At 45.6% G+C, this 14,196-nt stretch overlaps 1 protein-coding gene across 1 annotated transcript in view; it reads right to left on the reverse strand.

Annotated features, from left to right (window-relative positions):
- Window positions 1-14,196, reverse strand: part of ADCY8 (adenylate cyclase 8) — a 224,618-nt gene that overhangs the window by 80,644 nt on the left and 129,778 nt on the right. The window contains exon 8 of the mRNA XM_040626047.1: window positions 6,539-6,736. Within this exon, the coding sequence (XP_040481981.1) occupies window positions 6,539-6,736 (198 nt within the window). The remainder of the gene's footprint in view (window positions 1-6,538; window positions 6,737-14,196) is intronic.

Consider the following 14,196-nt stretch of genomic DNA (forward strand, 5'->3'; position numbering starts at 1 on the left):
TGGGTGATGGAAGGCTCTCGACGTGTCAGCATCCACGAACGACCCGTAAATTCATCAATCATTCTTTGCACTCACTTCTATTTCCAAAGTGGGATTTGAACAAGGTCTGCTTGACTCCAGAGTCTGATCTCCTAGGAACTCTATGAGCCTTATGAAGATATCCTCTCTAGGCCTGCCCGAGGCCATATTGGCATCCAGTCTGGATCTAGGACCTTCTGATATAATCTGATCTCTGGGGGTGTTTGGCAAGTGAGAACCCCAAATCCGTGTAGTCAAGGAAAGAGAAGGGTGGACACCAACTTGGGAAAAAGGAATCCTGGAATCCTAAATGTAGGTCCCCCTGGAAAATCAGAATCTTGGGGATAGAGTGATGGGTACCTGTATTTTTAACAAGCTCCCCAGATCATCTTCTACTTGGAAAAATATCAGCCTAGGACAAAGAGGTTTTTTATCACTTAAAAATTTCACAATCACATAAGGAGGCCTTTTCTCAAAGGAAAAGGTTTCATTTAGCGAAAAGATGCCAACATTGAAAAAGAGAAGGAAATCTAGTCATCATTGATATGGTTTGATTTTAATACTTAGCCTCCTAACATGTTCACATTAAAAGCATAAATTCTCAGGGGCGCCTGGGTGGCACAGTGGTTAAGCGTCTGCCTTCGGCTCAGGGCGTGATCCCGGCGTTGTGGGATCGAGCCCCACATCAGGCTCTTCTGCTATGAGCCTGCTTCTTCATCTCCCACTCCCCCTGCTTGTGTTCCCTCTCTCGCTGGCTGTCTCTATCTCTGCCAAATAAATAAATAAATAAATAAATAAATAAATAAAATCTTTTTTAAAAAAAAAGAAGCATAAATTCTCATAAACCAATTCTGGAGTATATATTAAACATAGCCTGATCTGTACTCGCGATGAGGAAGTTGACTCGTTCCGAGGTGGCGATGCTCGAGTTTTTTCGAACAGTAAGCTTAATGAAGTCCCTCCAAGTATGTGTCCCTATGTGACTGAGCTCTCTTCAGGCACTACAGGTATTGGGCTGGTTTATTTGGCCTGGAAACATCCATAAGTAATTGTAATTAATTGCCTTCCCCATCCTAAGCTTCACAAATAATAAACAAATTAAGAGTCTTGTCCTAAAAGAGAAATGAGGACCGGAGGCTGGTAAGTATCCTCTTCCTGTAAGTGTTGTGGGGTTAAGTCTTTCACTATATATGTAAAGAGTACTCAGAAATCAATAATACTGAGGTGAGCACCACAACGAGAGATGAACGTGCAAATCACAAACGGAGAACCAGAAAGACCAAAACATAAAAACATATACTGAAAGACTTTCAAACTCAAGAATAATTAAAAAAAATAGAAGTGACACTTTGCTTCTTATCAAAGTTGCAATTTAAAAGTATAAACACAATTTTGAGAGCAATTTCGGAACATACATCAAGTATTTTTAAACGTACGTTCTCTTATAGCCACTTTTAGGATCTTCTTCCTAAGGAAAGAATTAAGCATGGGTGTATGATTTAACTAAGACAGTGGTTACTGCAATGCAGTTTATAATTTATAAGAGTGAAAAACGGGGGGAAAAAGCCAAAAATGGTTAAAACATGCAATAAAGTAGTATGTAGTTACAATTTTTTTGTAACTACATATTTAATAATACAGGAAAAGTCTCAAGCAAAGAGTGCTTAACACTGTGTCACAAATAATTCTGTACAAAATGGTCCCATTTTAATAAAAAAAAAATCGCACAGATAAGCATAGAGAATTGCAATCATGAAGGTGTAGGGAGACAGATGCCAAAATGTTCCCAGTGGTTACCCTGAGTTGTAAGGTCCCAAGAGATGTTACTTTCTTCTTTTTGTCTTATATGCTTGGCATAAACTTTTGTTAGTGCAAATGCACTCATTTTTTTATAAGAAAAATTCACATATAAGAAAAGAAAAAAATCTAATATGATCTACAGTCTTTGACAAACACGCCACGTTTCTACTCCCTTTACCATAATTCTAATTTTTGTTTGCTCCTGAGATCTGTAAGCTGTCTTAGGAAGGATTTAGCTTGAGGCTAAAGAAGGGCAGAGGGTTTTTCTGGGAAATTTGGGAGGACCAGGAGGGGACCTTTGATGCCTGGATTATGACCCCCACCCTACCCAGAGGTCGGCTCAGAAAGTCCTCCGGGGGATGCTGGGAACTAGAGGTGCTAAGAACCATGGATTCTAACCTGGCTGAGGCCCAAGCCCCGGCTTGCCGTATGTTTCTCGTTATCCACACCGGTGAGTTTTGAAAGTGAAGGGAGGTGCTACTAATAATCACATTGAGAGAATCAATGCCGTGGGGCGTCTGGGTGGCTCAGTTAGTGAAGCGTCTGCCTTCAGCTCAGGTCATGATCCTGGGGGTCCTGGGATCGAGTCCCATGTCGGGCTCCCTGCTCAGCAGGAGCCTGCTTCTCCCTCTGCCTCTGCCCTTCTCCCCTGCTTGGGCTCTCTCTCTCTCAAATAAATAAATAAAATCTTTAAGAATAAAAAGAAAATATATGTCTTGGGCAAACCAGGGCATATGGTCACCATGGTCATAGGGAATTCAGGGGCTCATGGCATCGACTGCTGAAAGATGCTAGGGGCTCTTTGACCCTCTCGTCACAGATGAGGAAACAGAGGACCAGAGAGAGAAGTGAACACGTGCTGCCCAACGTGGATGACACCACGAGTCACGAGCATGCTGCTCCGAAGCTTAACTCCAAAGATTCGTGTGTGTGTGAGAGTGTATATGTAAGTGTGTAAGTGTTCAAGACACTGTGTGAGTGTGTATAAGTGTGAGTGTGTGAGTGTATATGTAAGTGTATAGGTGTGCAAGGCACTGTGTGAGAGTGTATAAGTGTGCGAGTGTATATGTGTGTGAGTGTATATGTAAGTGTATAGGTGTGCAAGACACTGCGAGTGTGTATGTGAGAGTGTATGTGTAAGTGCATAAGTGTGCAAAGACTATGTATGAGTGAGAGTGTGTATGTAGGTGTATAAGTGTGCAAGACACTGTACGAGCGTGTGTTGTGAGTGTATGTGTAAGTGTGCAAGTGTGCAGGACACTGTGTGCGTGCACATAAGTGTGTAAGCGTGTGTGAGTGTGTGAGAGCGAGTGTGTGTCTGTGCCACCATGCAATGACATGCTAGGACGCGATCAGAACCTCACAGTCTTCTCTCCAGAAGCTCCACTGCTAAGAGAACAGTACTGACTCATGCGTTCTGGCTCTCCGGGTTCTACAAATACCCCGAGATCAGCTACAGGAGTCAAGACAGTCTCCTCGGAACTTCTCTTCAGCCTGAGCCTTCGTTCAGGTCTTTGTGCAACACCTCGGGCTACAGAAAAGTCCTATTTCACAGAACACTGTTGGTAGAGGTGCCCATTTTTATCAGCCAATGTGATCAGGAAATGTCTGAACGACCTTTCGAAGGAGCTTTGACGTTCTCGTTCTCTACCTCACTATAAAGAGAGGGGAAGGCGTTCCCTTGTTCACACCTCTTCTTATCGTTCAAACAGAATGAAGCCTTTCCTTCCCCACAAAAGTTCCAAAGGTAAAATCAGCATTTCCCTTTCTTGCTTTCCTTTCCGAAAACATGTTTTTAGGGTGCACACTTGCTCCCCAAAAGCAGGGTAGGGCAGTGGGAGGAAAGAGGACTTTGGAGTCACAAATGCTGTATATGTTACAACAATCCTAAGATGCCCAATTCCCCCCCCCCTTTCTAACATGTCTGAAACCAGAACACGTCTTATTCGCAGTGGAGTCTTAAAGCCCTAAGCTGAGAGGTTTGTGATTGCTTCTGCTGGTCAGCAGGGGGCAACATCCACCCAGGACCACTTCACATCCAGTTCCCTGCCTGAGGTTTTTTAAAGACCACATTCAGGGTGTGCAATCAGGCAGCAAGGCGATGTGGATTCCGTTCTGGAGTTTAACCTCTTGGAGAGCTCCTTTTTTTTTGCTAACTAATCCCAGGGGATGGGCATGTGGGGGGGTGGGGATTATCTGCTGGGTGGGATTTTTTTCTGTCCAACCTTACCTCGAGGGGTAAGCCCAGCTTATCGGGGGGAGTTCCTTCCAGACTCCCCATACTGGGTTTTTCTTTCTTAGTGCTGCGGAGAAAATGGGGCATCTCACAGTTGACGGTACCTTAGAGTCAATGGGATATGGCAGCCAGATTTGAGATCTATGACCTCTATTTAACCTCTAGACGGCTGTCTTCTCTTCTGTAAGCAGGATAGTAGTGACTCTCTAAGGATGCAATAAACTGGTGAACACAGTAGACACACAGCGATACTGTTCTCCAGTTCTGGAACCTTATGGACTTGAAGACACTGTGTTAATTCGGCTGAGGCTTCAGGACTCTTTCCTACTTACTCTCTCGCCAGAACCTCTTGCCCCCTGCCTCCCACCCCACCCAGAGTTCCAAGAGGAAAGAATGCAGATCACACAGGATTGTTGTCTTTATACAAGGGCCTGGGAGAGAACAAGCCCCAGGACTCTTGGGAGAGGTCTGTGGTGAACAGACCAGGCAGTGGCCGGGGGCTCACAGAGGGCTCAGATCGAAGCCCCTCTACTGACAGGTGGTTTGGGCGGGCCACCTAATCATTTCTCTGTCTCCATTTCATCAAGTATAAAGTGCGGCTCATAAGAGCACTTACTTTACACTGTCATTGTTAGTGAATTTGTGCTAAGAGCTTAGAATAGTGCTTGGTATTTGGTAAATACCTAATGGTTAATACTTATTATACGTTCTCTGCTCCACAGTAATGCAGCCCCTAGAGAGAGTCTCAGAGCAAGAGTCCATGAGGAGTGCCTCTGCGACAGGAGGGGAGGGAACGCTTTTTGATGTGCCCCACTGGCCTCACCTGGCAGAACCCATGCAAGGCAGAGTCCACCACACTGGATAGTGCAAGGCTGCTGGACAGTCAGTGGGCAAATCCCCACACGTCAGTTCAGGATGCTGCCCTTTGCTTTTTCTAGAAGAACCTCTCCTGGACCCAGAAATCAACCTCAGACACACTGTGCACCCCACCCCCACCCCCCAGGTCCACTCCTGCTCCAACACCAGGTCCCGTAGAAGAGATCTAGACGCCACGGAATAAAACACATTAGAAATTATCTACAGTGTGCAGGGGTCAGGTCATTAGCAACACAAATACATCTTTAGCAAAAATGAACAAAAGGGTTTTGTATAGCTCCGGACATAGGTATTTACCCAGGCTAATTGAGAAGATTCTTTGCTAGACCACCTGGCTCCTCCTAGCTCCTTCAATGTGGCAACCAGGAAAGAAAATGAATTTAATTTGGACCTTAAGCCCCTTAAATATATTACAAATAAGAAAAGCCTACTTGCTATTTGCGGGAAGGGTGTTGAGTGAGACAAAATGTTTCTTCTCTTTTTGTTAGTACACAGACACAATCCATTTCAAGTTGTGAACTAGAGGCGAAGATACTAATTTTGGAGTTTGCAACCTTTAGTTAGCTAATCACAGAAACTCACTGGGAATGGTGCATGTGCACAGACGTGTGAATTCTCCAAATCGAGGAAAGCAGAATGTCCCAGGCAGCTGAGCAAAGTAACAAAAAATTGCTCACTGGAGCTTTGCAGAGTATCGGATCAAACTCCTGAAATTTGCTTTCAAATTCCCTGCTGTTTTTGCCCGAGGCTCCTGCAGAGGCCAAGCACCTCCTGTGCTCAGTCAAGGAAGGTCTGTCAGTTTCCATCAGTGCAGAAAAGCAGCCCAGTTAAGCAGGGACAGCGCCTGCCTCCCCACCACCCTTTACAGTTTAGAGCTAGGGCGGGAGAGAGGCGCGGGAAAACGTCATCGTCAGTAGGGTGATGGCTGCCATTTTTCAACACTTAACCTAATCAAGGCATTGCCTGGAGCCTCTCATATTAGCCTAAGTGGGAGGCACGTCCATGATCCTCACTGTGCATTGAGGAGCTCATGCTCAGAGAGGCTACCTCACTTTCTGAAGGTCACATGGCAAGGAAGTGGCAGAGGTGGAATTCCAATCCAGTGTTCACCAGCACCCATCTCCTTTCCACTCCGCCTATATCAGGGGGCCTCTGAGCCAGCAGACAACTGGAAAATGGGAGAAGAGGTGTCTGTAATCTAAGAAAGGCAGTTTATCACTAATGCTTGCGTCCAGTTACTGGGCGTCCTCATACATTACGTGCCAAGGGTTGCAACTGACATGAGTTCTCCTAAAAGCAAAAGCAAGTGGGTGCTAATGTCCCTTAGGGTTAAAAATCTCAAAGTCGAGTGAACGCCTCTGTTCTTTTAGTTATCTTCTCCTTAAAGAGCAAAGCTGAGGCCCTCTTCCTCTAACAAGCATCTCCGTTCATAGCCTTCAGTCCACTCATGATTTGCAAAGAGAAAAAGAAACGACAGTACCGAACCAAACCAACCAACCAAACGATAAACACACCAACCAACACCGCAGCCCCGGGGCTCTCTCTCTGGTCCCATGAACATTTACAAGTAACTTCAGAAAAAGAGCCACTGTGGAGACCCAGCTCTACCTTGTGCTCCAGGCTGGAGTCTTTAAACATCAGTGAGAATGGCTTGATATGCTCTCTTCTCAATTTATCGCCACTCCGCAAGTCGATGGTATGTTCTATTCTCTTGTTAATTTCCTCAGGCCCAGACTGGACATGCAAAGCTTGTGCAAGATGGTTTGGAAGTAGATTTATTGAATTTCTTGTTAGGGCAGCCAGAGTCTAGGGGGAAAGCACATGCAAACACAATAAACCTGCTAGTCCCCTTTGGATTAAAAAGAAATGCAATGTTTTTAGATCAGGTTGCATTGCAAACAGTAATAGCACTCCATGCATGCAGTCGTATTCAGTGAAACCTACAGAAGTCGATCAGTTAGCATTTGCTTCAGAGAAACACAGAATATCACATCAAGAGGGACACTTGCCTTTCCTCTAGGTAGGTGCACTGAATTCCTTTGGTTCAGGTATTTAAAGAGTTGTTGGCTTGCAGACGTTAATCAAGACCCTTTCTCTAACCAGGCACATGGCTGGTATGAGAGAAAGAGAACCACCAGAAATTACAGAAAGTAAAGTAGCTGAAAAGCCCACAGAAATGATCATCTCCCACCAAGCAGAGTCCACACTTTCATGTGGTCTTTCCTTTAATGGTGGTGGAGAGACTGGGAGACCCAGGGCTTGCATTTTTGTTTTGTTTTGTTTTGTTTTTGGCATTCCTCGTGGATGGAGAGCCAAACGTGCCAGGATCTCCTCCTTAAACTCGAAGATTGTTAGATTCTTGCATTTCGCAAATATTTTCCCCCCATTAATCATTATATATCTATATCTTCATATAGATATATGGGCTTCATTTCTTTTAGGCAAAAAAAAATGCAAGCAGCTGCAGCCTCTCACCATTTCCCAGGGATTAAACAGCATGAGCTGGGGAAAGGCACGACCACCCTGGTTGGTCACGTGGACGCAGCAACAGCACTGGCTTGTGAAGATCCGCCAGGTGTGACACGGGGGCCTCTGTCCCCCACTGTTTCAGCTGCAGGTGACAACACCAACTGGCTGGAGCGAGCCAAATGCATGCTTGCTCACAGCTCCAATTTAAGACAACTGCTTTGACAAAACAGTGGGAGTTGGAGCCAAAGGGATATGGGGACAGGGATGCCCAGCTCCTCCTCCAGGAGATTTCCCCAGGGAGAGGTCCAGGGTGCGGTGCGTTTGTAGAGCTGGGAAGTGAAAACTCCCTGTCTCTGGACATGCTCACTGCATCTGCTTTTCTCTGCCAGCCTCCCAGCCTGGCCACACTTTGCCCACAGACTGGACTGCGATCAGGGGTTGGAGCCATCAAATGGCAGCCTGTGGGAGCTCACAGAACACGTGGGATGCCCTCTTGCCCGAACCCTTTATGTATCCCTGAGCCTCAGAGACATGTGTTCGAGAGCCATCAGCTCAGCTACGGTCAGGTCAGATCCTCTGACTGCAGAGCCAGAGTCAGGGGCTTTGAGCTCATGGAGAACTTCTTGCCCATTCCATAAGGATTCTTCCTCTGGTACTGTGAGACTCTTCATTTTAACTTTCATGGAGATATTTAATGTAACCTGAATTCAAGGTCTCTAAGGAATTCTGTAATAGGGCTTCATCACCAGTAGAATTTACTGAAACCCTTTCTCCAGCCCCAGGATAAAGGATGGAGTTGCAGGTGCCAACATAAGAAAGTAAAGTACACGCTCGTAGGACACTGAAGCAGTTAATTTCAGCTCTGAATACCAAGGAGGCTACTGCAGAGAAAAAGATAGATGTTAGGGGGAGGAATGGCAGGATGAGAGGTGAGGAGGAGGGCTGGAGCAGGGAGAAGGAAGCAGGGACCAATGTTCCAGAAAATTGAACAGCAGGAACCATGCAGGGCCAGAGGGCTTGAGCCCCTGGGACTAAATGCTGTTACAACAGCATCTCAGAAGGCAAAGGCATCTACGCTGTCGGCCACACTGTTCATCCCCCACTGGTTTCTTGGGCAGAAATGCTTACTATACAGTTTGGAAAATGACAAGATTTAGTTCTCTATCTTGGAGAGGAGGGGAGAAAATTCCCACGCTGCTGTTGTCTGGGCACGCACTTTTACCCTCTGGCTTAGAGATGCCAGGATGCTCCCCCAGCAAGTGCTTGGAGCTGGGGTCGAACAGCTGGACGTGGTATCAGCTAAATATTGGCTCAGTACATTCATCGTTGGCTGTTTCTTTCTCTCCCTGCCATTTTTATTGTTCTCACAGTTTTCCTTCCTGGAACGAAATTGATCCTACCTATTCTATCAGTCCCTCATGCCTTCACTGGCTCTTGAATCTCTGGATTTCACAAAGAAGGGGAACTTAAAAAATATTTTTGGGACTGATTATATAAATTACAACAGCAACCACGAGTGCCATGACAACTCTCTAATGGGACCACCACTTCACAAAATAAAGGGCATTTTTTTCAACAAGAATGCTATACTCTCGAAACAAAGGACAGTCCTTTACATTGGATGCATTTAAATTAATGGATAATTCTGCTCATTTTTATGTTCATCGGGGCTGGTGAAAATGTCATGAGAGATCGGCTCTGGTCTACAAGCAGTCCTCCCAAAAACCAGCAATACCTGTTGCTTCCTGGTTGCCTGGACCATTGGCCACTTCTGAAGGCAGAGACCAGTCCAGTCCCCTGTCAGAGCTTTCCTACCCTCCCCAAATTTCTACCAGCTGTGTGGCTCCTTCAAATGAAAGAGAAGTAGGGAAGCACCTCTCTCTTTTTCATCATTGCTACCAGGCGATAGTTAAGAGCTGGGAAGGAGCCCTTGTATCAACATGTCAATGAGGCTGTGCTAGATAACTCTTTTCTTGTCCAGGCAATTATTTTTCTTCTTTGCAGGTATATCCTTAGGATTTTATTGCAGTCATCAGTATTCAGTGGACCCTTTCCTGATTATTGCATTTGTCAATGACATATGACCATCCTACCTGCTGTTTGACCAGCAATCTCCCTGGCACACCCCTCAGAGCTTCAGGGTGTATACACTCCAGGGAAGACCAGCATCAACTCAAGAAATCAAGTGCATTGGGATTAGGGAGGGAAACCATCTGCTTTCACTCACCCCTCCCCATGCACCACTGCAAAGCACGGCTGGCTTTGGGGGTGACCGTGGTTTGATGTGATCTGGTTTACCTCTCCTCCTCCATGAGTGATGACCACTAAGATTTGACCAAGTGGGATACGGTGGCCAACACCAAAAATCTGTACGCGGATCCTTCACAGAGATTCATTGGTAAGTGGTACTGGGGAAATGGGTAATGGGTCTCATTTGCAGATTTAGAGTCATTATGGAATCAATTGTTTTTAATAGAATATGCCTTTTTCTCTTTTTGAGATGGACAGCTGCAGTGGAAGCAAGATTAAGATCATATTAAAAAACAGCATAAGCTTTCAAATAGGATTCCAACTGCACTTGACATGCTAAATGTCGAGATTGTTCTTTTATGTAAACAACCTAAGCAGTTGGCTAGTGATAGCAAAACAAATGGATGAAATGGAAGGAAATGGGAAATGCCCGAGAATAATAGAAATATATATATACACACCCATATACACATACATATACACACATACACGCACATACATACACACAAAATTGAATGCCTATATCTGAATATATGCTTCAATGTATAACTGAAATACGTATTATGCTTATATACAATCATAAGTGGGTATACTCATTTATTTACGCTAGCTGCTATTTCCAGATGTTTGGGAGGTCCGACTGGAGCAGCAATGTTGGGAAATATCAAAGGTGCTGCTGATCTGGCCTCCCATACATGAGTCCCTTCACAAAAAGGCCCCTCAGCCCTGAGATTTATCCTAACCGAGATCCACGCACTCCAGATGCATTTTAATGACCTCCTTACTCATAGGCACTTTAGACAGATCAAAGCCCAGATGAGACCCAGAGTCCCTGCTCCCAACTTTCTGATCACAGTGTCTGCCTGAGAATCTGGGGGTTCGGGTGAAACTCAGCATCACAGGTCCCAGGTATATGTTCGTGAACTGCATCTGAACGGGGTGGGGCAAGCCATAAATCCTCTCAAACTCACCATCTGGTTTTGGCCCATGACTTTCCTTTGGGAATTATCTTATATGACATACACAGTGAAAATCTATGTTTCCTATTGTCGTCTCACTTCATGGATGGCCATGAACTTTGGTATTCCTTCATCAGGTTGTGGCACCAAATACATCCTTCCCAATAAGATATCCGGCTGAAGGTGCACTCTCCAGAAACATCCAGTTTTGTTGAGTCAGAAACACTCTAGCTCTTATGGATCACATATTCCAATTGCAAAACACCCTTGAAAGCATCTCTGGAGACACTGCAAATCTGCTGACGTAGTTGCAGTGTTCCATCTGGGGAGGTTATCACTAATTCTCCTAGTTAACTCCTTTCCAAAAAAACATGTTCAAAGAACAGAGGGAATGAACGGATGCTTCTTTACAAAATGGTTCTGTGGACCAATCAGTTTAGGAAATATGGATCCATTATTGTTCATTGCCATCGTAGTCACTCACATGTGTTTGTTGAGCGACTCATAGTATGCGTTACTGAAATGAAGGTACTGGTAAGTTCTGCAAAAATGAGATTTTTTAAAAACTCAGCATTTTCCAAACTTAGAACCACAAAATGCTCTTTTGCTTGAATCACCTCTACATGTTCCATGAAATACCATTTGGGAAACGTTGGTCTGAAGTTCTTCCCCGTTTTTGTTCACAACTTCTACCTAGGGACCTGATCCCTGAGTAAGAACCTATTAACTTCCATGTGTCCCCCCTTCTGGTGTATAGAAATCAGACCCAATGCAAATGACATCTGACCTTGTGCTAGAGCCCAGACACCTGCCATAATATGACCTACGAAACAATTACTCAACCCGTTCTATCTTATGCATGCGAACATGGAGCATCTAAACTGCACACCCTACCATTACTTTAAACACCAATTAGACATCACCTTCTCCAGGAAGCCTGCTTGAGCCGGCACTTACTCTCAGCACAGCAGTTCCTGGGATGTGTGGGGGTTGCCTGACTGTGTGTTAGTCTGTTCCTCTAGGCTATAATCCCCTTGAGGGTCAGGCACCATGTTTTATCCATAACTGAATCTTGAGTGTCTAGCACGTTTGGCAAGTTCTTAATAAATATGTGAGAAGCGAACGCATGTATGCGCGGATGACTAGCTATAAGGTTGAGAAACTATACAGAGCACCTATAAGGGCATTGTTTCCGAGCTCTTGCTATCAAAAGTCCTGTTACTTTTGGGGCGCCTGGGTGGTGCAGCGGTTAAGTGTCTGCCTTCAGCTCAGGGCGTGATCCCAGCGTTCTGGGATCGAGCCCCACATCAGGCTCCTCCACTAGGAGCCTGCTTCTTCCTCTCTCACTCCCCTGCTTGTGTTCACTCTCTCGCTGGCTGTCTCTATCTCTGTCAAATAAATAAATAAAATCTTAAAAAAAAAAAAAAAGTCCTGTTACTTTTTTCCTATTCTCTCCCAAGTGGACTCCGATTAGGAAAGATTCTGTTGAACAAATTGTATTTATTAAATAAAACGTAGTTTCTTTTTCTACCAATCAAACGCCTAGTACTTGATCAGCAGGAGGCAAGAGGCATTAGCCCACAGTTGACTCGAATTCCAGCCAAGAGCAAGAGCCTTGAAAGGCAGGCTTATGGTACTTGTCAACATGAGGTTTTATCCAGGTTTTTGGAATCCAGAGAACGCCTCCCCCTTACTACCTCCCAGGGCTGGCCGCTGAGGCACCAGAGGTCACAGACGACAAAGACCAAAGCCTGGGTTCATGTCAGATTGACGGTTTGCCACAAGACAGCCTGGAGTGGAGGCTGAAGTCATCCTGAGAGCGCCTCTGGGAGCTGGACACGGCAGTCTTGAGATTCAGCTGTAGGCCGTTGTGATCGGGTCCACAGTGTGGGCCAGCTTGTCGCTGATCGGGGAAAGACCCAGAGAAAATGCCAAGTCCAGCAGGCTCGGGGCCTTCCCCTCTTGTGCAGGGATGCCTTCTCTTTTCCCGAGACCCTGCCCGCTTCCAGGCTCAGGCTGGAACTGCCTCCTGCACTCAGAAGCAGGCAGGGCCGAGGCTTCCTCAGGCAACTCCTGCCTCGCCCCTGCGTCGCCTCCCCGGCGCATCTCCCTGTGCCTGCCCGGGAGGCCTCTGCGGCTCAGGTCAAACTTGCCAGCTCCACGCTTTGATTTGTGCAAAAGGCAGAGGTTTCGGCCTCACTGAGTTCCGACCCCACTTCCCGGGTCCTACAACCAGGCAAACGTGAGGAGAAACGGCCAGGCACCAACACGTCGCCTGAGGAAGCACCGAGCCGCACACATTAGAGCTCTTTTTCTTCTCTGTTTGTTAAAACCCCAATTCCACCCCTAGAAGAGAAAGCGCCTACCGTTTTTAAGAAGGAAAGTTTTTTGTGTGTGTTTTTGTTGTTCTCCTTAAGAAAGCTCACTTCTTAGGAAAGCTTTGAGGTGATCTAATCCAGGATGATTTGCGTTCAGGGCCTCAGGGGTAACGTTTGTTGTTGCATTTGAAAAAGACACAATTTTCCCCCCTCCAATCTAAGGACAGGGGAGCAGAGGTTTCCTTGGGTGTGGTACATAACGTTTTCCTGGTAAGGGGCCACTTAGAGAAGTGGCATCTGGGTAAGTACTGTGTTGGGGGGCCCTTGGGAAAATATCCCTATGGGGCTTCCTGGAACCCACTGCTAACACTTCCTTCTTACAGGAATGTTCGTGCTAGCGAACTGGACCATCTTCCGTAAGCAAGGTGTGTTAGTCAAGATTGCCACAGCTTTTCCCGTCTGTGCTGAGAAAATGAAGGTTCTCGTTCAGATTATGTGTCTGATGGCGCTTTAGTTAGGGCTACCACTTCACTTCTCTTTTATGGTTTGGATATTTATGCCACCATACTCTGTCTTCCAAACAAAGCCAAACAATGGCCAGTGAGATCTTCTTGCAGGAGAGGTCTATGTGGTATCACTATGAGAAGAGGTTTCATTAATTTTCATAAGCTCCTAGCTTCTGCTCCAAGAAATGAAATAACAAGGGGACAGAACTCTGTTTGCTGAAATAATAATCCAGAACTTTCCAGCCAGCCTATGCTGGATTCCAACAACCAAGTGTAACTTGGTTCCCAAACCTCAGTCATGAGCACTCAGACATGAGTCTGGGGCCTAGACTTTCTGGACAATCATTGCTTTCCAGCTTTAGGCCGAACTGAAAGTTTGCAAATATTGTCTGGACGTTCCATTTGATAAGGAACTGAAGTTTATGAAATTCTTTCATTGGCCTTTGTCACTTTGTGTCCTGAAATTTATGATTAAGAGAATAAAACAATGATGTGGGAGGTACCCTTGCTTCTGGTAGATCCTACAAGAATAATTTTCTAGAATTTGCTACGTATACAAAGCCCGCAGCCTCACTCTTGACGTTTCAACTAAAATGGATAAGCCAGATCATTAAGACAGTTTCTTCATTTGGGGGTTTAGATCTCAGGCATGCTAAGCTCTCCTCCCAGTGTGCTTTGCCTGACATTTAATGCTTTGCTCCTTGCCTCAGTTTATCCTACTGGAGGCTCATGGTCTTGGACACTCACTGGTTTTGGTTCTCTTT

The sequence above is a fragment of the Ursus maritimus genome, unplaced genomic scaffold (assembly GCF_017311325.1).
Source record: "Ursus maritimus isolate PB19 unplaced genomic scaffold, ASM1731132v1 scaffold_9, whole genome shotgun sequence".
In the NCBI taxonomy this organism is placed as follows: domain Eukaryota; kingdom Metazoa; phylum Chordata; class Mammalia; order Carnivora; family Ursidae; genus Ursus; species Ursus maritimus.